Source organism: Ranitomeya variabilis, chromosome 5, assembly GCF_051348905.1.
Source record: "Ranitomeya variabilis isolate aRanVar5 chromosome 5, aRanVar5.hap1, whole genome shotgun sequence".
Lineage (NCBI taxonomy): Eukaryota > Metazoa > Chordata > Amphibia > Anura > Dendrobatidae > Ranitomeya > Ranitomeya variabilis.
In genome coordinates this window covers 505,974,360-505,996,508 of record NC_135236.1, presented here as the reverse complement: position 1 = coordinate 505,996,508, position 22,149 = coordinate 505,974,360, and the positions used below count along the sequence as shown (strand labels likewise).

Genomic DNA, 22,149 nt, shown 5'->3' with positions numbered 1-22,149 from the left:
TCGGAAATCAAGGTGCCAGAGTCTGGAGGAAGACTGGGGAGAAGGAAATGCCAAAATGCCTGAAGTCCAGTGTCAAGTACCCACAGTCAGTGATCGTGTGGGGTGCCATGTCAGCTGCTGGTGTTGGTCCACTGTGTTTCATCAAGGGCAGGGTCAATGCAGCTAGCTGTCAGGAGATTTTGGAGCACTTCATGCTTCCATCGGCTGAAATGCTTTATGGAGATGAAGATTTCATTTTTCAGCACGACCTGGCACCTGCTCACAGTGCCAAAACCACTGGTAAATGGTTTACTGACCATGGTATTACTGTGCTCAATTGGCCTGCCAACTCTCCTGACCTGAACCCCATAGAGAATCTGTGGGATATTGTGAAGAGAAAGTTGAGAGACGCAAGACCCAACACTCTGGATGAGCTTAAGGCCGCTATTGAAGCATCCTGGGCCTCCATAACATCTCAGCAGTGTCACAGGCTGATTGCCTCCATGCCACGCCGCATTGAAGCAGTCATTTCTGCCAAAGGATTCCCGACCAAGTATTGAGTGCATAACTGAACATTATTATTTGATGGTTTTTTTGTTTGGTATTAAAAAACACTTTTATTTGATTGGTCGGGTGAAATATGCTAATTTATTAAGACAGGTTTTTTGGGTTATCAGGAGTTGTATGCCAAAATCATCAGTATTAAAACAATAAAAGACCTGACAAATTTCAGTTGGTGGATAATGAATCTATAATATATGACATTTTAATTGTAATCATTACATTATGGTAAATAATGAAATTTAACACTACAGTGCCTACAAGTAGTATTCAACCCCCTGCAGATTTAGCAGGTTTAATAAGATGCAAATAAGTTAGAGCCTTCAAACTTCAAACAAGAGCAGGATTTATTAACAGATGCATAAATCTTACAAACGAAAAAGTTTTGTTGCTCAGTTAAATTTTTATAAATTTTAAACATAAAAGTGTGGGTCAATTATTATTCAACCCCTAGGTTTAATATTTTTGTGGAATAAACTTTGTTTGCAATTACAGCTAATAATCGTCTTTTATAAGACCTGATCAGGCCGGCACAGGTCTCTGGAGTTATCTTGGCCCACTCCTCCATGCAGATCTTCTCCAAGTTATCTAGGTTCTTTGGGCGTCTCATGTGGACTTTAATCTTGAGCTCCTTCCACAAGTTTTCAATTGGGTTAAGGTCAGGAGACTGACTAGGCCACTGCAACACCTTGATTTTTTGCCTCTTGAACCAGGCCTTGGTTTTCTTGGCTGTGTGCTTTGGGTCGTTGTCTTGTTGGAAGATGAAATGACGACCCATCTTAAGATCCTTGATGGAGGAGCGGAGGTTCTTGGCCAAAATCTCCAGGTAGGCCGTGCTATCCATCTTCCCATGGATGCAGACCAGATGGCCAGGCCCCTTGGCTGAGAAACAGCCCCACAGCATGATGCTGCCACCACCATGCTTGACTGTAGGGATGGTATTCTTGGGGTCGTATGCAGTGCCATCCAGTCTCCAAACGTCACGTGTGTGGTTGGCACCAAAGATCTCGATCTTGGTCTCATCAGACCAGAGAACCTTGAACCAGTCAGTCTCAGAGTCCTCCAAGTGATCATGAGCAAACTGTAGACGAGCCTTGACATGACACGTTGAAAGTAAAGGTACCTTACGGGCTCGTCTGGAACGGAGACCATTGCGGTGGAGTACGTTACTTATGGTATTGACTGAAACCAATGTCCCCACTGCCATGAGATCTTCCCGGAGCTCCTTCCTTGTTGTCCTTGGGTTAGCCTTGACTCTTCGGACAAGCCTGGCCTCGGCACGGGAGGAAACTTTCAAAGGCTGTCCAGGCCGTGGAAGGCTAACAGTAGTTCCATAAGCCTTCCACTTCCGGATGATGCTCCCAACAGTGGAGACAGGTAGGCCCAACTCCTTGGAAAGGGTTTTGTACCCCTTGCCAGCCTTGTGACCCTCCACGATCTTGTCTCTGATGGCCTTGGAATGCTCCTTTGTCTTTCCCATGTTGACCATGTTTGAGTGCTGTTCACAAGTTTGGGGAGGGTCTTAAATAGTCAGAAAAGGCTGGAAAAAGAGATAATTAATCCAAACATGTGAAGCTCATTGTTCTTTGTGCCTGAACTACTTCTTAATACTTTAGGGGAACCAAACAGAATTCTGGTGGGTTGAGGGGTTGAATAATAAATGACCCTCTGAAAAGACTTTTCACGATTTAAAAAAAAAAAATAAACAAAGAAATAACATTCTTTTTTGCTGCAGTGCATTTCACACTTCCAGGCTGATCTACAGTCCAAATGTCACAATGCCAAGTTAATTCCAAATGTGTAAACCTGCTAAATCTGCAGGGGGTTGAATACTACTTGTAGGCACTGTATATGCTAATTTTTTGAGAAGGACCTGTATAACTATAGGGTTAGTAATGGATAGGTGTCTTATAGATGCCTCTCCATTACTAACATAGGGGTTTGATATCACCGGACAATACAAAGGTGACATCCACCCCACAAATATGAACCCCACTTGCCACCGCTTCAAGTTCAAGTGCGAAGAGCAGGGCAAAGCACCAGAATTGGCGCAACTAATTCATGTGCCTTTTCTGGATGGCTGTGGGCTACTATTTTTAGGCTGGGGGGTCAATATCCATGGGCCCTTACCAGCCTGAGATTACCAGCACCCAGCTGTCTGCGTTAGCAAGGCTGGTTGTCAAAAATGGGGGGGACCCCACTCCCCTTTTTTTTGTTTGTTTTTAATTGTTTATTTAAATAATTAAAAAAAAAAAAACAGCGTGGGGACTCTTCTATTCTTGATTACCAGCTTTGCCAATGCTGACAGCTGATTGTTCCAGCCCCCAGATGTGAATTTTGACTGGCAGGTTATCAAAAATACAGGGGAACCCACGCCATTTTTGTTTATGTATAGCGCAGGCGGCGGCTGATGAATGCTTCTATCAGCCACCGCCTGCTTTAAGTGTTATTAGTGGCAGCAGGTGTAGGCTGATGGGAGTAATATTCCCATTAGCAGCCACCTGCTGTCGCTGTTATCAGTTGAATATAACTCGTCATTCTTCTCTGCTCGCACTGGTCGGCAGAGCCAGGGAAATTGAGGAGAGCCAGGAAACAGCACTTTCTGTACCACTGCTTCCCAGGCAACGGTACGTATGGTTCTGATGCGGCACATGGGCAGCAAATGGTTGTCACACGTATGCAACAAGTATTGCACACATGAACACTGATACCTTCGGTACTGTTTTTTCCGGTGCTGGAAATATCAGGAGGACGTGTGAAATTGGTCTAAGACCTAATGCCTATCGGAGTGAGTGAGTCCCTACAACCCCTGGATTATTTCCCTGAGTGTAAATTGCAAAATGGGGTAACTTTTTGGTAATTTCTGCTGTATTGGAAGCTTAGGCAGTATGCAAATGGTGCCCGCAAACTACCGTACTCCAGGAAACTGCTCCCTAACAGCCAATTGGCGGTCTCTCACTACTGATCCCTGCTGTACGCCCAAACAGAAGTGTATGACCACATATAGGGTATTGCTGTATTTGGAAGAAGTTGCTTTATAGATGTTTGAGTCTATTTCATCCTATTATTCTATGTGAAAATTAAAAATTTGGAGTAAAATAAAAATTTGTTTTCAAGTCCCAATTTTATACAATTCTGTCACTCACCTGTGGGATCCATCTGCTCATCATAACCCTAGATGAATTCCTTGAAGGTGTAGTTTATAAAATGGGGTCATTTTATTGGGGTTTACTGCACTTCTTGCAATAGAAGGGCACTGCAATTGTAGTATTGTGCACGCAAACCATACGAGCAGTCTGCTTCCCAAAACGGCACTCCTTTCTTTTGGAGCCCTGCTGTGCTCACGAACACTAGCTTTCCCCAATATAGTGGGCATTGGTATAGTCGGGAGAAATTGCACAATAAATTGGGTGGTTTATTTTTTCTTGATACGCTTGTGAAAAGGAAAAATTTGGGTCTAAAGCAAAATTTTTGTGGGAAAAATTTTTCTTTTTCATTTTCACTGCGCAATGTTATAAAATTCTGTGAAGCACATGTGGGTTCAAGGTGCTCACCACAACTCTAGATAAGTTCCATGAGGGGTGAAGTTTCCAAAATGGGTTCACTTGTGGGTGGGGTTTCCACTGTTTAGACACATCAGGGGCTCTGCAAACACGACATGACCAATTTTGCTCTCCAAACGTCAAATTCTGCACCTTCTTTTACAAGCCCGGCTGTGTACTCAAACAGTAGTTTTTCATCACCTATGGACTATTGGTGTACTCAAGAGAAACTGCACAACAAATGTTAAGGTCCATGTTATCCTGTAAAAATGTGGGTCTTACTGTAATATCTTTACAGGAAAAATGATAATGTGCATTGTTTTTTCTTCGACATTGCATTTATTATTATGAAGCACCTAAAGAATTGGTAACGTCTTTAATGTAGTTTTGAGCACTTTGGGGGTATTATCACTTTTTGTGTATTTTCTGTCACCTAGGCCTTTTAGGATCAGGTGAAACTGCATTCGTTAATTCCTGCTCCACCTGGACAAGTAGACTGTTGACTCAGATACCCTTCAAAGTAGCACCTTTCTTCAGGACAAATGACAGTGGTCACTGTTAGAGATAGGCGGACACCTGGATGTTCGGGTTTGGCCAAACAGTTACAAAAAGTTTGGGTACAGGATCAGTACCCATACCACATTCAGTTGAATGGTTGGCTCGAACATCCAGTGTTTTCCAAGCTGTCATGTGCATGAGAGTGCAGCAAACACGGCTTCTGATTGGCTGTAAAATCATAATCTCTGGTCAGACAGCTGTTGTTCCCACACTGTCAAATTATATCATGAGCCCGCAGCTATGATCGAAGGTATTAAGTTTACCTCCGGTCACTGGTGTCTGCTGATCAAACTACTGCTCCCATCAACCGACGCCTGCTGCCACTAATAACATTGAGAGCAGGAGCAGCTGATGAGAGTATTCATCAGCCTGCTCCTGCGCTGTAAATAAATAATGGCGTGGGTTCCCTGTATTTCTAATAACCAGTCAGGCAAAACTCACAGCTGGGTGCTGCAACCCTATGCTGCCAGCTTCAGCAAGGCTGGTTATGAAGAATTGTGGAGTCCTCACACCATATTTTTTAATTATTTAAATAATTAAAAAAAAAAAATGGTGTGGAGTCCCCCCCTCATTTTTTACAACCAGCCTTGCAAAAGCGTACAGCTGTGGGCTGGTATTCTCAGGCCGGTAAGGGATCATGGATATTAACCCCCCCCCCCCCAGCCTAAAAATAGCAGCCCGCAGCTGCCCAGTGTTTAAATTATTTTATTATTTATTTATTGTTATAGCGCCATTTATTCCATGGCGCTTTACAAGTGAGGAGGAGTATACATAATAAAAACAAGTACAATAATCTTGAACAATACAAGTCATAACTGGTACAATAGGAGAGAGGACCCTGCCCGCGAACTTGTAGATTGTGAGCCTTCGCGGGCAGGGTCCTCTCTCCTACTGTACCAGTTATGACTTGTATTGTTCAAGATTATTGTACTTGTTTTTATTATGTATACCCCTCCTCACTTGTAAAGCGCCATGGAATAAATGGCACTATAACAATAAATAAATAATAAAATAATAATAATAATCTCACCAAGATAAATTCATTCTCTCTGTTTTTCATCCACCATTGAAGAGAAAAAGAGGGGGAAGAAGGGGTCCAGTAATTGGGATAAAGTTAGCAAAAGTCCCTATATTACACCTTGTCGTGCCCCTGCTTTTACTCCCGCCCTTACAAGGGCAGTACCCAAGTGTGAAGTCTGTTCCTCAGTTACCAAAATAACCAGTGTACCTCCCACTTAAGTCACTTTAAATTTGATGTTGTCCCTAAAAAAAAAGGTTTGTAACTTTTGTTGAAGAAATTGCTTATAAACTTTTAACCCTTCTAACTTCCTAACAAAAATGTTTAAAAAATGATGCTGATGTAAAGTAGACATCTGGTGAATGTTATTTATTAACTATTTTCTGTAGCATAGCTCTTTGGTTTAAGGGCATACAAATTCAAAGTTTAAAAACGGCAACATTTTAAAAAGTTGTCACATTTTCCATATTTTCATAAATAAATTCAAATTATATCGACCTAAATTTACCACTTACAAGAAGCACCGTAGGTTATGAAAATGGTGTCTCTCAGCATCAGTGGGATCCGTTGAAGCGTTCCAGCGTTATTACCACATAAAGTGACATTAGTCAGAATTGAAAAATTATAGAACGCTGTAGATAAGCCCTGAAAGGCGATGGCCACATCTTATAGCAGCCAAAACAGGTGGCAGGTTCCCTTTTAAGTTCAGCAAGTGGATGACTAAGTAGCAAGGGGAAGTTTCATTGGTCAGATTTCAGAATGCAAGACAGTTTTTTTTTTTTTCATGAAACACAGGTCAAGCACAATTTTTCTGGTTGTTCTATATCTAATTTTCATCTGCAGCTAATTGCTTATTTACTGGCTCAGTCAATAGATTTATTCTCAATGACTTTTGCGTGTCAATCAATTGACATGTGCTGCTTTTTTTATTTTGTATTAATTATTCTTCATTTTTTTTATAGGCCTGTATGTCTTCTGAACATTTGGACATTACTTGCCCGGATAAAATTATTTCCAAGGATGTTGCATGTCCAATGTGTGATTTTACATTCCCTGCAACCGAAATTGAAAGCCATGCAGCATACTGCGATGGGGTAAATTTTCAGCGAGAATTGACCGGTTAGTATAGACTGTAATTTAATTTAATGTGAATCTGTAAATTATTTGTACAATTAAATTATGTAATTTTATATAATTAGTTATAATTAATAATTATTCATTACTAGTGCTTTGCTATTGTTCTTCGTTTATATTGTTAGTAACCATATAAATAGTTTTTCACTTTGTAATGTACTCACACAGCAGATTTATGTATGTCTTACCATTGTAATGTCAATGCGTGTCTTTTTGCTTTATTTGTTTAGTCTTGCGATCAAGAAGTCGTGATAGATCATCCATCAACTTAACTCCTAAACGCTATGGCAAGTAAGTAGGTATGCTCATTTTTCTTACCTTGACATAGGTGAATAGTATGCGGTGTAAGGTTACGTGCCCACGATCAGTAATAGTATGTTTTTCCTGCATCCAAAACAATGTTCTACCTTTTCCCTTTAAAACGCACATGTGTTTTTGAACTATGCAGATTTACTGTATGTAATGACATTCTATTGGGGAACATACGCACAGAAGACTAGGCGTCTCCGCTACAGAAATGGGCATGCTGCAGGTCGGAATACCGCACCGCAGGCGAGTTGACGCAGCGTTAAAAAGAAGCACCGTGGGCACTGTGCTTGTAATGTACAACGAAGTATAATTATGGAAAACAATAGTATATCACCTGCGCTAGTGTGTGGGGGCTGCAGTTCCCCTGAGGGTTGTGCTAAAGCGCGACAATAGGCGCGACAATATTGTCGCGCTTTAGCACAACCCTCAGGGGAACTGCAGCCCCCACACACTAGCGCAGGTGATATACTATTGTTTTCCTTTTTCTCGCTTACAGGGTACGCACAGACCCTGTTTCCATCACCAGCAGCTATTTTCTTCCCCCCCGCCCTTCCCCCTCACTCTTCACTCTCCAAGCGCCAGTGTATTGTTTTTTCTTTATCTACTTAGTCTCTGTGTACCTCACACGCAGGCAGCTTGGATATGGCTATAGACGCCCTTATACATGATAGGGACTTTCGCCGTAGATTCATATTAACCCAGTTTTCCCAGCATAAACTTTCAACGAATGAGCATGACCAAGTCAAAACTCTACTAAGATCACTTGAAAAACAATTGACAAATGAAATGAGGAACCTATGGGAAATTGCCTCACTAGAAAAATACGCAGAAGCAGGCATTGTCCCAAAGGGCCTTGTCATTCAAAAAGCCCTGGCAGGCGATTTTGGGGATCCTGACATTCAAAGAGAGTGGGATTCCCTGTTCAGAGATTTCTCCAGTCAAGCTCTCAATTTTATTATTGAGAAACGCCGTACCAACCTTAAAGGGATCAGCCAAACAATCACGCAACTTTTTGAGCAATTAAAATCATATAATCACATTGAAGATTTGCATGATCTCACTTCTAACATTATGTACAGGCTAAAAGAAAAAGAAATCATCACCAAAAAAATGAAAAAATTCTCAAGAGACAACCTACCATTTGAAAATGTAAGACCTATAAACCAGCACAACGAACCTGTCCCCAGTCCAGACAGCCATTTTGTTACGTTGGATGAATACAACTCTACCCCAACTAACCACCTAGAGGATATTTCCCTAGTATTTTCCACATATACAAACACCAACTCTACTCAGTATACGCCAATGTCAGTCCGCACCAGGACAGACTATGAAATAGAGCTGACCAATTCACCAGCTAACGAACTAGCCACAAACATATCTAGTAATGAAGCAAATTCTCCAGCTATTATGCCCATTTCTGAGGTAAACATTTAAATCCCTACTTCAAACAGGTTTTCACGGTTATCCACAATGGCGGAAGATCCAGAGACTACGGCTGAATGGGAACAACCCACTACAAGCACAAATGGTGACATCTCTCACCAAGTCCCAATTAATACATCCAGTACCAAATTTCATAACAAAACTAATCCCAGGCATAAACAAGTACCAGTTCCAATTTCAAGGAAAATACCAAATAGAATGCCTAATGGTACAAATAGGGTCTTCAATATCAAGGCCAATAAAACTATACAATCCACAATCAAACGTGATTTTTTCCAGGCTCCAAACTCAAAACCAAAAGAGGCAAGAGGGGTGGGAAACTCGCCAAAAAGAAAACATTAAATAAACTACTGAAAAATCTCACACACAAAATTTTCAATCTCAGCTCTCACCAACTAACCCCTAGTGAAATCAAGCTCCTACAAAAAGGTTTAAAATTCGCCCCTGTAGCATCGGCTAACCCCCTTCATTTATATGTTAGCATTAAAAAATTCATGCGCAATCTAGCTTTGAAAAAATACTTTTTGAAAAAGGAACCCATCAGCAATACGATAACTTACTCAACCACAACTAATATCCAGGAGTACATCCATACAAACCTAGCACCACAATCTTCGTTTAATCCTATCAATGAGTACTCTAGTGCTTTTCGGTCTTTTGAAACTATGGTTACAGCGGATATAAGAAAATTTTACAAAAACAACCCAAAGCATATCTCATATAACCTTAGCGCTAGTGAAAAGAAATCCATCATAGACCTCCAAAAAAATCATGATATCGTTATCCTCCCAGCCGATAAGGGTGGGGGAATTGTAGTTTTAGACAGCACTACATACCACAACGAATCACTGCGACTTTTAAACGACACTGTCACTTACAAAAAAATGAACTCTAATCCCACTGCAAACTACATAAAAAAAACTAAATATCCTAGCCCAAAAGGGTAAAACCCTAGGAATACTAAATAAGAAAGAGTTCCAGTTTATAAATAATCGAACACCCACAACAGCCATGTTTTATCATGTACCTAAAATCCACAAAGATACTGCTAACCCTCCAGGTCACCCAATTATATTGGGCATCAATTGCTTAACTGCTAACTTGTCCAAATATGTAGATTTACACCTACAAAAATGTATGCCCCTTACCCCAGCTTATTTGAAGGACACTACTCACACCATACAAGTCCTGGAACCCGTTATATGGCAAAGCAATTATATTTTGGGGACTCTGGACATTAAATCCCTTTATACGGTAATTAACCATGAAAAAGGGTGCAAGTCAGCCAATTTCTTCCTACATACTCTGGGGACATACAAAGAACCCCAAATTAAATTCATAATCGATAGCATTGGGTTCATATTAAAACATAATTTTTTCCAATATGAGAAACAGTACTACCTGCAAACGTGGGGCACCGCGATGGGCACACGCTTTGCGCCAAGTTACGCCAACCTATACGTAGGGTACTGGGAACACCAACGCATAAGTAAGGAAGGCGCACTACACCCAGGATTTAAATTCTGGCGTCGTTTTATTGACGACATCCTGTTTATCTGGGAGGGATCCGCAACTGAACTCAATTCCTTCATCACAAACCTAAACAATAATCAATTCGGCCTAGAATTTACCCCTACCATCAGCAATTCCCAGGTCAATTTCCTGGACCTCACAATTTATGTGGAACACGGTCAACTAAAAACGAGGTGTTTCCGCAAACTAGTGGATTAAAACAGCTTTATACACCTAACAAGCTGTCACCTCCCAATCTGGCTCACAAACATTCCTCGAGGACAATACACTCGTATTAGGAAATTGTACCGACTTGAAGGACTATAATGAGGAGTCCACATATATCACTAAACAATTTGAAGCCAAAAGTTATAACACACAAACCCTTAATATGGCCCAACAAGCCGTTAGCCGTATACCTAGAGAGAGTCTCGTCCATAAAGTCAAAATAATAAACAATCCTCAAGACACCCAAGCACAAATAAAGAACCTACCCATAGTCACACAATTTCATGTAGGGCACAAAAAATTCATAAATATAGTCAAAAAACATTGGCCCATTCTTCAATGTGACAAGAGCATTGGGGGTTTAATACCTAATAACCCCAGATTTGTGTACACCAAGGCGCAAAATTTGGGCCTACTTTTGGCACCAACAACGAAACCAGTCCTCTCTAGAGAAGGGGCACTTGTAAAATCATCAGACCCCCTGAGGTGGGGTTTTAGGCCATGCGGCAGATGTTCATGCTGCAAACGTACATCTAGTGGCAAGTTGGTCCAAACCACATTTACAGACTCAAGTGGCACTACGCAATTTCATATTAAAAACTCCATAACGTGTGAATTGACAGGAGTAATTTATATACTGCAGTGCCCCTGCAATAAGATCTATGTGGGTCGAACTAAAAGACCTCTTAAGGTCAGGATCAAGGAGCACCTAGATAATATTCAGAAGGGCTTTAAAGGTCACCCTTTATCCCGCCACTTTTTAGAAAAACATAATAAATCCTGTGGAGGGATCCGTTTTTTTGGAATTCAAATAGTCCAGCAAAACCCAAGGGGCGGAGATTTTCTTAAAGCAATGTCCAGAGTCGAGTCCAAATGGATCTATATGCTAGACAGCCTGGCCCCTAAAGGACTCAATTATGAAATTGAGCTATATGCTTTTTAACCCATTTTTAATGTGAACCATTCATACCAAGTTACCCCTATATATAGTATTGTTTTAGGGTCCTAAGGACAGTTTTACTCTATCCTGGCATATGAATCACAAAATCCGCCCTCTATGCATGTGAGAATGATTTTTTCAATCCACATATATTTTTTAATCAAGTTTTTAGTCAATTTCGGGGTCAAGCTTCCTGCTCTCCTTTTTTAAAATCTATTATTAGTTAGCGGTTTTATTTGTCATTGTTTCGCCATATATTTTATCACTCCACTAATAAAGTTGTCGGAGTTTTTATATATTTGTACATTTTATGTTATTCTTTTTCTGGTGTTGCTTCATCAATCCTTTGGTTCAGGGTCTCAAATCATTACCCTCACCACACAAGCCATTTGATGATACAAACCCTATTTATCTATGTCAGTTCTTCATACATTCCTAATCCAGTCTGTAGTATCCATGTAACATACCGCATCAATCATGTTTCACTAATTAGCCACTTAGCACACTAATCACGCTGCAACTTCAAATACCCTTTACGAGTTACGTCAATCAGGGACACTAGGTGGTTTTTCTATAGGGGGTGGCAAATCAGTTGCTATATAAGAGGAGGGCTCTATGAGGAACTCCAGCCCTGACGAAGAAGGATCGCATCCTTCGAAACGCGTTGGATTGGACAATCCACATACACGCCCGCCACTAGCTGTGACGTCACACTGCTTACCACGCCCCTTCTCAACGCCCCCACCGCTTCAGCGTTGCTTCCGGCCAGGGCACGCCAGAAGTTGGCGGTTTTCCACCAGACTCCCGCGTCCCTCCAGCAGACCTGACTCGCGCGAAGCGAGTCGAGCTCCCCTGATCCCACGACCTTGCAGCTTTGAGCCGGACTCCCAGCATCAGGAGGATCCGCAGTTACACCACCTTACCGGCACTTAGTAAGTACACTAGTACAACTATTGCAAGCCATTTTTCTGCCTATTGTCGCGCTTTAGCACAACCCTCAGGGGAACTGCAGCCCCCACACACTAGCGCAGGTGATATACTATTGTTTTCCTTTTTCTCGCTTACAGGGTACGCACAGACCCTGTTTCCATCACCAGCAGCTATTTTCTTCCCCCCCGCCCTTCCCCCTCACTCTTCACTCTCCAAGCGCCAGTGTATTGTTTTTTCTTTATCTACGAAGTATAATTATGCTACGTCCAAAACGCTACTATTCCTGATCGTTGGCGCACAGCCTAAGAAAAAAAAATGCTATTGACTTCTGCATTAAAATAATGTTGCTTTACCATATCATGGGAATGTTTACAATGCAACAGAGTAAGTTATTACAATGAAACACCTGAATTTACAATTAATTTTATAAAAGAATATTTGATATCAAAATAAATACATTTATTGCAAACATTTTAGGTTTAAATTGGTTGTCCGCTGTTAGAACAACCCTTTCTTTATCTAAATGTTTGGCCTCGATAAAATAAGTTATTCTCAACTGTGATCGATAAAATGAAAAAACGTATTCTCCTCTCCTGTGCGAGCCCCATTCCAGTGGTGTCAGCACTTGCATTCCCAGGGCTCTTGTGAACATGAAGAAGTGAGAGAGCAGCCGCTGCCTTGACTTCCTCTTCATGTTTAATTTGTTCGAAGACGGGCCAGTGATGCCAGCGCTGATTGGGCGCAGGGCTTACGTGTCATAACAACCATTCGAGAGCCCCGGGAACGTGAGTGCCGACACCGCTGGAACAGTGCCGGCACAGGGGAGTATACGTTTTTTTTAATTTTATCATCGCAACATTTAGAAGGCACCCCCAAGACATCATCATGAGGGCTCGATCGTTGCCATGGTGACCCGATGTCGCCATGGCTCTAGCAAGTTAGGTAGATCATGCGCAGTGCATGATCTAACTAACCTGTGTCAGTGCTACACTGACAGTTAGAAACCATTGCAATTTTTGTGCACTGCAATGTTTTATAACAGCGATCAGAGCTGTGAAAGTGAGAGTCCCATAGTAGGACTAAGTAAAAAAACAAAATTGTACAAATATTTTGTAAGCAATTAGAAAATAATAATAAAAAAAAAAATGTTACCAATAAATTTCTATTTTTATGTAAAAAAAAAAAAAAAAGTACACTTTTGTTATCGCTGTTTCCGGAACGACCTGCCCGATGAAACTGTCACACTAGTTAACGCCGTCCGTGAACACAAAAACTATGCTTTTTTCATCATACTGCCGAACAAAAAGTGGAATAAAACGAGTTCAAAAAGACAAATGTAATAAAAATTGTACTGCTGAAAAGTCATCTTGTCCCACAAAAAACGAGCCCCCATACAGCTCCATCAGCGGAAAATTAAAAAAGTTATAACTCTCAGAATAAATGCAAAAATAATTATTAAACAGTTGGTAAATAGTTAGTATTGTGTAAAAGTGCCAAAACATAAAAAATATAGATGTGGTATTGATGTAATCATACAAGCCCGAAGAATAAAGCTGCCTTATCAATTTTACCAGACGCTGAACGGCAGAAAAAAAAAAATTTCCTGAATTGCTATTTTTTGTTCATTCTGCCTCCCAAAAATTGTAATAGAAAGTGAAAAATGTCATGTGCCCTGAAAATGGTACCAATAAATGGTACCATAACATGACTATCGGATGAAATATGGAAAAATTATAGCTCTTAAAATATGACGATGCAGTTTTTGCAATAAAAAGTGTTAGTGTGTGACAGCAGATAAACATAAAAACTGGTCTAAATCTGGTATCGCTGTAATCACACTGAGCCGAAGAATAAAGTCGTCTAATCACTTATACCGCAGGAGGAACGGCTTAAAAAATAAAACCAAAGATCACAGTAAGGCTCGGCTCAGATTTATCCTGCACTGAGCGCTTACACAGGGGTTTCCGTGTAAGTCTCTGAAATAAGTGATTCAGATGGAACCTCTGGTGGAAGATTCCCTATAATCAGACAGATGGAGACACACTGGACATCATCGTCTGACCTGTGATCCCGCTGTGTTCATCTTTTTTAGGCGAGCATTATAGCACAGTCTGCCAGGTTTGTGCACTTCTGAAAAGTACCCCGCTGAACAGTGGTCAGACTGAGTCCAGAGTAACTCTGCTGCCTCATTATAGTGAATTGATCCCTCGCGAGTTTCATCTGAATCACATCACTGAGAGATTTAGATGGAAACCCTGATGTAAGCGCTCAGCGTAGAGCGCCGGATAAATGTGATTCCAATTGTTAAAGGGAACCTGTCACCCCCCCCCCAATCGTTTCAAACTAAAAGAGCCACCTTGTGCAGCAGTAATGCTGCATTCTGACAAGGTGGCTCTTTTAGTTCTGGGTGCTGTAACTAGAGAAATAATCAGTTTTATAATTTGTCAGAAATACCTGGTCTTCAGTCCTGGAGGCGGGTGTTTCCCCCCTGCTTCAGACGCCACAGCCGTCACTCAAATCTTCTTGGCGCCGGGCGCCGCCTCCTCCTCACCGCTGTTTACAAAATAGCCTGCGCTCTTTTCCCCTGCCTGGTGCAGGCGCAGTGAGCGCTGGCCGTCTGTCCCCATATGCAGCCCAGCTGACTGCGCCTGCGCGGCCGCCCTGCTTGTGATTCCCAGCCCCGCAGTGACTTATGATTTATTCACATTGTGGGGCTGGGATTCACAGGCAGGGTGACCGTACAGGCGCAGTCACCGAGACTGCATATGAGGACAGACGGTCAGCGCTTACTGCGCCTGCACCAGGCAGGGGATAAGAGCGCAGGCGCCGGCTATTTTCTAAACAGCGATGAGGCGGCGCCCGGCGCCAAGAAGATGTGAGTGACAGCTGTGTGGCGTCAAAAGCAGGGGGGAAACGCCTGCCTACTTGACTGAGGACCAGGTATTTCAGACAAATTATAAAACTGATTATTTCTCTAGTTACAGCACCCAGACCTAAAAGAGCCACCTTGTCAGAATGCAGCATTACTGCTGCACAAGGTGGCTCTTTTAGTTTGAAACGACTGGGGGGGGCGGTGACAGGTTCCCTTTAAGTAAAATGTTCCCAACCAAAGCGTCAAATCAATCCAAGCTTCAATCAAATCTAAATGCCCATCTGATTTCTGAGTCCCAGTGTGCTTACACCACATTTAGCATCCACGATTTTGGCATTTCTGTAGCCATGAGAGCCCACCTATTTTATAGGTGAGTGTGTACAGAAGCGTGAGCTGGGCATTAAAACGTACTGGGCACTACAATGGCAGATTGCAATTTTCACTCTGCAACATCCACTGCTGCCTGTTTCTGGAAAACATCAATGGAGTCAAAATTGTCACTGTAGATATATTCCCAAAGGGTATAATTTCCCAAATGGGGTTACTTGAAGAGGGTTTCTGCTCTTCTAGCACTTAGGGACTCTGTATATGGAGTCCGCAAACTATTCTAGGAAAATCTGCTTTCCAGGAGGCAAATAGTGCTCCATCCCTCAGGTTATTTCTACATTCAGCAGAAATTGTGGGATAAAGTTAGGAGCCGTGGGATAAAGTTAGGAGCCATTTTTACCCATTTCCCAGTGTGAAAATGTAAAATATGGGGCAAAAACACAATCTTGGTATTAAAAATGTAATTATTTTTTCTTCATTGCACAATGGTTTAAAATTCTTTGACTCCTCTGTGGTGTCAGTATGATCACTGCACTCCTAGATGAGTTAATTAAGAGGTGTAGTTTGTAAAACGCCTTCACATTTGAGGGATTCTGCTGTTCTGGCACCTCAGGGGCTCTCCTAGTGGGTCATATCACCCGCAAACTATTAACAGTAAAATCCACACTATAATATGGTGCTCCTTCCCTTCTGAGCTTTGCACTGTGCCTGAAAAGTATTTCCTGATTACATACAGGGTATTGGCGCAATCAGGATACATTTTTACATCAAACTGAGGTCCATTTTTTCCTATTAGGCTTTAGAAAAATTAAAAACTTGAGGCTAAAACAACATTTCGGTGGTAAAAATTTTATTTCTTCACCGCTCTGTGAGGCAATTTCTGTGAGGCACATGTGTTGTCAATATGACCACTGCATCTCTAAATTAATTTGTTGGGGAGTGTACTTTGTAAAATGAGGTCACTTATGGGGGTGGTGGGTTTCTGCTGTTCTGGCACATCAGGGTCTCTGCCAAGGTGACATGGCACCCTCAAACTATTCCAGCAAAATCTGAACTCCAATATGGCAATTCTTCCCTTTTGAGCTTTGCACTGTGCCTCAAAAGTAGTTTTCGACCACATATGGGGTATCTGTGTACTCAGGAGAAATTGCACAACAAATTTTATCCTGCTATCCTTGTGAAAATGAAGAAATTTGGAGCTAAAACATTTTTGTGCGGAAAATATTCAGACCCCTTTAAATCTTTCACTCTTTGTTTCATTGCAACCATCTGGTAAATTCAAAAAAGTTCATTTTTCTCTAGTCACCTTCCACGACGGCATACAGAGGTTGCCTCTTTGCCCTGATCGGGAACAGGAAATATGGAGAGGTTAAAAGGCCCTCCCTCCTCCCACTCGTCAGTGTCTTTCCTGTTCCCCATGGGACAGAGGGAGGTTCGTGTAGTGTGGTGGCCGGTGACTACAGTACCCTGTTAGGCTTTTGCCTTCTCTATAGCCGGGCAGCATAGGGACGTGTCTCATCTCCCCCCGTCTTGCTGCTCCTGTTGTGCCGCCTGCGGTGTCCTCGGGACCTTCTCCTGGCCTTCCTGCGCCCCCTCGAGAGTAAAGCAGGCCAGTGATCCTGACCGGTGTCCTCTCCAAGCTCTCCGGTCTCCTCTCCCTCCGCGGGCCGGCCGGCGTCCAGGAAGTGATCACGCACATCACTTCCGGTTCATCCTGCTCCTCAGACGCAGCGCTTCCGCCGGCGGCACCTCGTGCAGGACGCCGTTCCTCCATTACAGGAACCAGGAGGGAAGGAGGGAATCCGTTCATCGCTGGGGGGCAGGGGCCTGCTGATTAGTATAAAACCTGCCTGAAAACGTCGCAGGTAAGACTGTCTTACGGTAATGGAAGGCAATACCTGCCCTGCATCTGCAGAGCCCAGCGCTGCCCCTGCCACAGTAAGTGCTGCAGAGAGGGGGTCCTTACATAGATAACCTAAGGGGCTCCCTTTCCTGACTCTACTCTCCCTCTCGTTTCAGGGAGACAAGTCTACCCCTAAAGCATCTATAAAGAAAAAATGTGCCATCTGCAATGTCAAATTGCCCTCATTATGGGATAAAAAGCTCTGCCAAATATGTACTGACAAAATAGTCAGGGCAGAGCAACCCTCCCTCTTGGAAGAAATCCGCTCGCTTGTTAAACAAGAGGTGCAATCTTCCCTGGCAACCTTTACCCCTCCACCGCCCCCACCTCCTTCTCCAGCAAAGAAAAGGAAAGTTCTGGTTGAGGATACTGAATCCGAATCAGACCTCTCCTATGCCTCATACTCTGGTAGATGGGAAGAACCTTTGTCGCCCGTAGCCTCCGAAGCCAGAAAATATCTGTTTTCCTCAGATTGGATTGAGGATCTAGTGTCTGCCGTGCGCAGCACTATGGGGCTGAAGGTGGAACCAGAACCCCAGTCCATTCCAGATCAAATGTTTGGGGGGATAACCAAAGGGAAACGCATAGGATTCCCGGTACACTCTAATATTCTTGACATAATTTCTCAAGAGTGGGAACTACCGGAGAAACGCCACAGCATTCCCTCTGAGATGAAGCACAGATTTCCCATAGAAGGTGATTTGTCAAATGGGATGTTCCCAAGGTCGACTCACAGGTGGCGAAAAGAACCGCACTTCCATTTGAAGATTCTTCGCAGCTGAAGGATCCGATGGACAGGAAGATTGAAAGTCTCTTGAAGAAATCCTGGGAGACTTCCACGGTAGCCTTAAAAGCCAATATTGCCTCGACCTGTGTAGCTAAAGCCCTTGCCCGCTGGTTAGGGGAGCTGGAATCCCATATATCTCAGGGTACCTCTAGAGGGGAGCTGCTGGATTCCCTACCCAGTCTTCTTAGAGCTACTGGTTTTTTGGCAGACGCCTCCATGGAAATCATTAGAGTTGCCGCTAGGTCTCTTGTGCAAACTAATTCGACTAGAAGAGCCCTCTGGCTCAAGATGTGGTCTGGTGACATCACCTCTAAAGCAAAATTATGTGCTACACCCTTTAAAGGGAACCTACCACCCCGTTTTTTAAAGATTAGATAAAAATAGTGTGAAATAGGGGCAGAGCTGGGCTTTACATTAGTGCCTTTTTGGGCCTTTACACCCCCGTTAGGCTGCCGAAATACCTTAGTGAAGTGTCCGTTTTGTCCTGTCACTCAAGTTGGTCAGGTCGGATGGGCGTGGTCACAGCGCTGTTTGTCCCCCAGGATCCTGCTCATCATTACGTTGGTGGCGTAGTGGTGTGCGCATGTCCAGCAGGCGAATCCACTGCCCAGGAGATGAATAACGGCGCGGTCTTCGCTATTCAGCCGTTTACCGGTGGGCGCGGCCATCTTTCCTGTGGCCGCGCCTGCGCAGATGGAGCGCTCTGCTGCCCGGGACTTCAGGAAAATGGCCGCGGGATTCCGCGCGTGCGCAGATGGAGATCGCGGCGGCCATTTTCCTGAAGTCCCGGGCAGCAGAGCGCTCCATCTGCGCAGGCGCGGCCACAGGAAAGATGGCCGCGCCCACCGGTAAACGGCTGAATAGCGAAGACCGCGCCGTTATTCATCTCCTGGGCAGTGGATTCGCCTGCTGGACATGCGCACACCACTACGCCACCAACGTAATGATGAGCAGGATCCTGGGGGACAAACAGCGCTGTGACCACGCCCATCCGACCTGACCAACTTGAGTGACAGGACAAAACGACCACTTCACAAAGGTATTTCGGCAGCCTAACGGGGGTGTAAAGGCCCAAAAAGGCAGTAATGTAAAGCCCAGCTCTGCCCCTATTTCACACTATTTTTATCTAATCTTTAAAAAACGGGGTGGTAGGTTCCCTTTAAGGGCGACTATGTCTTTGGGCCTTCTTTAGATGAGGTCTTAGAAAAGGCAACAGATAAGAAAAAAGCTCTTCCAGAACAGAAACCCCCTAAGAAAAGGTTTTTTCGTCCATCACAGCCACAAGCCTCTGAGAGGAAAAGGCAAGACTTAGAGGTGGAGTTATCCAAAAGGCGGAGTAAGGAATATCCATATCCCCCCAACAACAACAGCAGCCCCAACAGGAGAAGTGGTGACTTCGACTCGTATCATCATAAATTTGAATGGTCTCCACCAGCATGTGAAATACCGCAGGTTCAAAATGGAATCGATTAAAATCCGCCATTCCTCTGATAAGTCCTCACTCCTTCATGTCAACCATCGACTTAAAGGACGCATACTTTAATATACCAATTCACCCAAGACACCGGAAGTATCTCAGGTTTGTGGTACAGAAGGATCACCTAATAGAACATTATCAGTTCAACGTCCTTCCGTTTGGAATCTACTCTGCGCCAAGAGTTTTCTCCAAGATAACGTCGGAAGTAGTTTCCTTTATCTGGAACGAAGGCATCTGTATAGTGCCTTACCTGGACGACCTGCTTGTAGTGGCCTCCACCAAGACGATCCTGGAATATCATGTATCAAAGACTCTCAATATTCTAACATCCCTGGGGTGGGTCCCGAATCTGAAGAAATCCCAGCTACGGCCCTCCAAATCCAGGAAGTTCCTGGGAGTTCTCTTGGACTCAGCAAAGCAAATGTCTTTTCTTCCAGAGGACCACCATCTAACCTTAGTAACAAAGGTCAATACTTTCAGAGACACAAGATCTCCTACACTCAGGGAGTGCATGTCACTTCTGGGTTCCATGACGGCCTGCATCCAATCAGTACCCTGGGCTCAGGCCCATTCCAGGATCCTTCAGGCTCATATTCTACAGAACTGGAACGGCCATCCCAGCTCTTTAAACAAAAGGCAACACACACCGGGTCAAGTCGGAGCCTCCCTAGCATGGTGGATAAACTTAAGGAATCTTCACAAAGGTGTCAGCTGGACTCAAGTCCCACTGACTACAATCACAACAGACGCCAGCAAAAGGGGCTGGGGAGCGATGGTAAACAACATCCCTTTTCAAGGTCTTTGGGACCAGGCAATGAGCAGGAAGTCATCCAACTACAGAGAACTAAAAGCTGTAGAGGAGGCCCTTCTAGCAGCAGGACAACTAATCACGGGACAACATGTTAAAATTTATTCGGACAATATGACTGCAGTTGCTTATGTCAGACATTAGGGCAGTACAAAGTTCAACAACTTAAAAAATGTCTCCATGAATAAGCTCCTGGGCAGAGAAATACCTACTGTCTCTGACGGCAGTTCATTTGAAAGGCTCTTCCAACACCCAGGCAGACTATCTGAGTTGCCAGGATATATAGCCAGAAGAATGGAGCCTGAACAGTCGAAGCTTCAGGATACTTGTAGACAGGTGGGGTCTGCCCGAAATCGACCTCTTCGCATCTCGTCAAAACACCCAGGTCGAAGCCTTCTCCCTAAATCCCAGGGACGGCTCCAGGGGAGTAGATGCTCTAGCTCAGAAGTGGAATTTTCATCTGGCCTATGCGTTTCCACCAATCCCGATTTTGGCGAAGGTCTTACGGAAGATCCGAGAAGAACAAACTCTGACTATATTAATAGCCCCGTTATGGCCAAAAAGGAGTTGGTACAACCTGATCATCGATCTACAGGTAGACGGGCCGATCCAATTACCAGCAGAGAACGACCTGCTCTTGCAAGGACTCAATCATCACCTGGATACCCAGAAATGGAATCTAGCGGCATGGTTACTGAAGCCCAGGTGCTAAAAGCTAAGGAGCTATCGGACTCAGTCGTTGCTACACTTCAGAGATCAAGGAAACCAGTAACCAACGCTATATACAATAAGGTTTGGAAGAAGTTTTCGTCTTTCTGCCTCCCTAATCTACCAGATCCCCTCTTCAAATTTGTTGCAAATTATAGATTTTTCTACAGAAAGGCTTAGAAATAGACCTCAAGCCTAGTACATTAAAGGTCCAGGTCTCTGCCATCAGTTCCGTCTTTGACCAGGATCTGGCAAATCATCGCTGGATTAAGAGGTTCATGACATCAACCTGTAGAATGAACCCTAAATCACAATTGGTGGTTCCCTTATGGGACCTTAACTTAGTACTACAGGGGCTTAAAGGTCCTCCATTTGAGCCCTTATCCTCTTGTTCTCCGCAAAATCTTGTCTACAAAACAGTCTTTTTGGTGGCTATAACAACTGCAAGAAGAGTAGGAGAACTTCAAGCCCTATCAATAAGAGAGCCCTACTTGTCTATTAGGGATGACTCCATAGTACTTTGTCTCGACCCTTCCTTTCTTCCAAAGGTAGTCTCCGGATTCCACCGCTCTCAGGAAATTGTTTTACCTTCCTTCTGCCAAAATCCAGTGAATACAAAAGAAAGATTCCATACTCTTGACGTCAGACGTATTGTACAACATTATTTAGAGCAAACCAGCTCTTACAGAGTTGACCAAAATCTATTTGTTCATATCTCTGGACAGAATAAAGGGAAGAAAGTAGCGAAAAGCACTATTTCTAACTGGATTAAGAGAGCTATAGCAGAAGCATATCTCGCTCAAGACAAAATTACCCCAGTAGGGATCAAGCCCCACTCAACTAGATCCACTTCAGTCTCCTGGGCAGAAAGAGCAGGTGCATCCGCAGAACAGATCTGCAGGTCAGCTACATGGTCTTCATTACATACTTTCTACAAGCATTATAGATTGGACATATTGCCCAACAAAGATTTAGTCTTCGGCCAGAAAGTTCTCCAGGCCGTTGTCCCTCCCTAGCGCCAAATTAGTTGGTATTCCTCCTTATGCCGTTGTGGAAGGTGACTAGAGAAAATAGATTTAGACTTACCGGTAATTCGGTTTCTAAGAACCT

General features: G+C 43.4%; 1 protein-coding gene across 6 annotated transcripts in view; it reads left to right on the top strand.

The window, feature by feature from the left end:
* UIMC1 (ubiquitin interaction motif containing 1) overlaps nucleotides 1–22,149 on the top strand; it is a 150,994-nt gene that overhangs the window by 97,381 nt on the left and 31,464 nt on the right. For 4 of the 6 annotated variants that reach the window (XM_077265724.1, XM_077265722.1, XM_077265723.1 and 1 more), the window contains exons 9-10: nucleotides 6,621–6,777; nucleotides 7,023–7,083. In XM_077265724.1, the coding sequence (XP_077121839.1) occupies nucleotides 6,621–6,777; nucleotides 7,023–7,083 (218 nt within the window). Of the gene's footprint in view, nucleotides 1–6,620; nucleotides 6,778–7,022; nucleotides 7,092–22,149 lie in introns of all 6 variants that reach the window. The other 2 variants (XR_013215813.1, XM_077265725.1) reach the window with 1 other exon arrangement.